The sequence below is a fragment of the Triticum aestivum genome, unplaced genomic scaffold (genome assembly GCF_018294505.1).
Source record: "Triticum aestivum cultivar Chinese Spring unplaced genomic scaffold, IWGSC CS RefSeq v2.1 scaffold265296, whole genome shotgun sequence".
Classification (NCBI taxonomy): Eukaryota; Viridiplantae; Streptophyta; class Magnoliopsida; order Poales; family Poaceae; genus Triticum; species Triticum aestivum.
Window position 1 is genome coordinate 616 of NW_025240906.1, and position 2849 is coordinate 3464.

The 2849-nt window shown below is 47.6% G+C and overlaps 1 protein-coding gene across 1 annotated transcript; it reads left to right on the plus strand.

The window, feature by feature from the left end:
• Window positions 1-614: 614 nt before the first annotated feature.
• On the plus strand, window positions 615-2845 carry LOC123176819 (putative disease resistance protein RGA1; the record flags this gene model as incomplete). The annotated part of the gene is made up of 2 exons (XM_044590861.1): window positions 615-764; window positions 877-2845. A coding segment is annotated over exon 2 (1932 nt), but the record flags the coding sequence as incomplete, so codon positions are not given.
• Between the last annotated feature and the right edge of the window lie 4 nt (window positions 2846-2849).

Genomic DNA, 2849 nt, shown 5'->3' on the forward strand with positions numbered 1-2849 from the left:
TGCGCACGGTGCTGTCCAGAAAGGCCGAGACCAAGCAGCTGACATGTGATACATGTGGCTCTTGTAGTCTTGTGATAAAATTTTATGATGTAGTACAACACTGGGACTGTGCATGGTGACAGGCGGGTCTTCGCGGGCACATGCGGGCTGCCGCATTGTCCGCTAATAATTAAGCCGCTAATCTGTAAAAAAATTGGCTCCCGCTTTGGTGTGTGGCGAGCAGCCGCATCCCGCATCCCGCTTGCAACCTGAGGGACACGTGTGTACCTTCCACAATAATTTAGGCATCACTAGATGTCGGCCAGCCTTTTCTTTTTCGTTCCATGAGCAGTAGGGAAGCAGTAACTACAACTGGGAAAATTCCAACAAAATAACTACAACTGGTACCTCAATATACTCCCCCTACCACCCGACGCTCGAATATATTGATTGTAGGTATTCTGCAACCACTTGCAAAATAATTGTTGTGATTTGATCAAGCTCCAATGATATATATTATCGACAATTAATCCATCATTATTTCACTGTAAATGATCAGGCTCCAATGATAACAGGGGTAGACACATCAATATATAGTCCAAAGACTTGACGAAGAGCGAAAGGGGTTGAGACAGCCTGCCAACTGACTACTGTACCTTGTTACCCCCCCTTCAACCAGAATACATTACAGAGCATCTCCCCCTTCCTCTAACACTTCAAGCAGCCATCTCCGGCGAGCCCAAAGATCTGACGTGCTAGCATCCCTCCCTGTTCGTCGGCGTCGTGTACGTGAACTATTCTTTCTACAAGCTCATTCCTTTGACAAGAAAGATTATTACTTTGCTAGTGCTAGTGGCTAACTGTAAACAGGTTTCATTATCTTTTCTATACCTGCAGCAAGCCAAGCTGTTGATTCCAGCGGCGCAACACGGCTATGGAGGTGGCCGTCAGCGCAGCATGGTGGGTGGTCACCAAGGCGCTGGCACCGGTCACCGACGGCCTGCTGGAGGCGTGGGCGGCCAGTGCCGGGCTCGGCCCCAACATTGATGCCCTCAAGATGCAGCTGCTCTACGCCCAGGGGATGCTCAACAACGCCCCGGGGCAGGGCAGGGACATCACCAACCCTGCGCTCAAGGGGTTGCTGCACAAGCTGCGGCAGCTGGCCTACGTCGCTGATGATGCGCTCAACGAGCTGGACTACTTCCGCATCCAGGATGCGCTCGACGGCACCTACCACGCAGCAGCAAGCATGGATGACCGGTGCTGCCTCCAGGGCCTCGTCCTCAACGCTCGCCACACGGCCAGAGCTGTTGCCGGGAAGATCAAGTCCATGTGCTCCTGCTCGCGTGCTGCTAGCCCACTTGATGACCAAGAAGATAATGGTGGCAGCCGTGGATGCTTATGTGTTGGGGGATGCAGCATGCCCAAGGTTGCCTGTGGTGCTGTTCAAGCTGCTGTTGGTAAACACTTCCCATGCTGCTACTCTTCTCCTCATACCAGTGAGTCGGCTGCATCACCTAACATGCCGGCTGCAACCGGATGGCGACTCCTCTGTGGCGCCTGCCCACACAAGGCACGGACACAGAGAGTTCGCACCATAGAGGAAACACCAAAACTGAAGTTTGATAGGGTGGAAATGTCCAAGAGAATGATAGACATCATAGAACAGCTGAAGCATGTATGTTCTATGGTCTCCACCATTCTCAATCTGGAGCTACTAAGCTTAAGCCGTATCCCAACCCAAGTTGGTCTTGCTATGGATCGGCCGAAAACCACCCCGCAAATTATAGAGCCTCAGCTATATGGAAGGGATACCCAGAAAAAGGAAATCATAGACGGCATCACTCAGGGTGAATATTCTTCCAAACAACTTACAGTCCTTCCAATTGTTGGGCCGGGGGGTGTTGGGAAGACAACCTTTACACAACACATATTTGAAGAAGTGAAGAGCTGTTTCCAGGTTACCATTTGGATATGTGTCTCTCTCAACTTCTCTGCAGATAGGTTGGCACAAGAGATTTTGGAACAAATCCCTGCAGATAACAGCAGTGAAAGCAAGAAAGGTAGCAAAGAAGAGCAAATTGAACAAAGGTTAAGATCAAAGAGGTTCTTACTTGTCTTGGATGATGTGTGGAAATATTATGATGATGAGTGGAAAAAACTAGTAGCTCCGTTCAAAAAGGCGGGGACAGAAGGCAATATGGTTATAGTCACAACTCGAATTCCAGGGGTAGCAGACATGGTCAGGACAGTTGACCATTCTATAGAAATGGAACGTCTTGGTACTCAAGATATGATGTCTTTCTTTGAAGCATGTGTATTTGGTGACCAACAACAGCCATGGCAAGACCATCCTGAATTACAAGATGTTGGGCACAAAATAGTGTTAAAATTGAAGGGTTTTCCTCTTGCTGCAAAAACTGTGGGTAGATTGCTCAGAAACCAGCTCACATTTGACCATTGGACAAGAGCTTTGGAAAGTAAAGAGTGGGAGTCACAAGCTAGCGATAATGACATTATGCCAGCCCTCAAGCTTAGCTATGATTATCTCCCTTTCCATTTGCAACAGTGTCTTTCTTACTGTGCATTGTTTCCTGAAGATTATGAATTTCGTGCAGAAGAGTTGGTTCATTTGTGGATTGGACTTGGTATTTTACACTCAGATGGTCAAAAGAAAAGAATTGAAGATGTTGGATTATGTTACTTAACTGACTTGGTTAATCAAGGGTTTTTCAAAAAGAATGTACCGAGATTTGGCAATCCTTATTACACCATCCATGATCTACTACTTGAGTTGGTAGTGAAGGTCTCATCATATGAGTGTCTTAGCATATCCAGCTCTAATGTGATGTCCATACAAATTCCCCCAT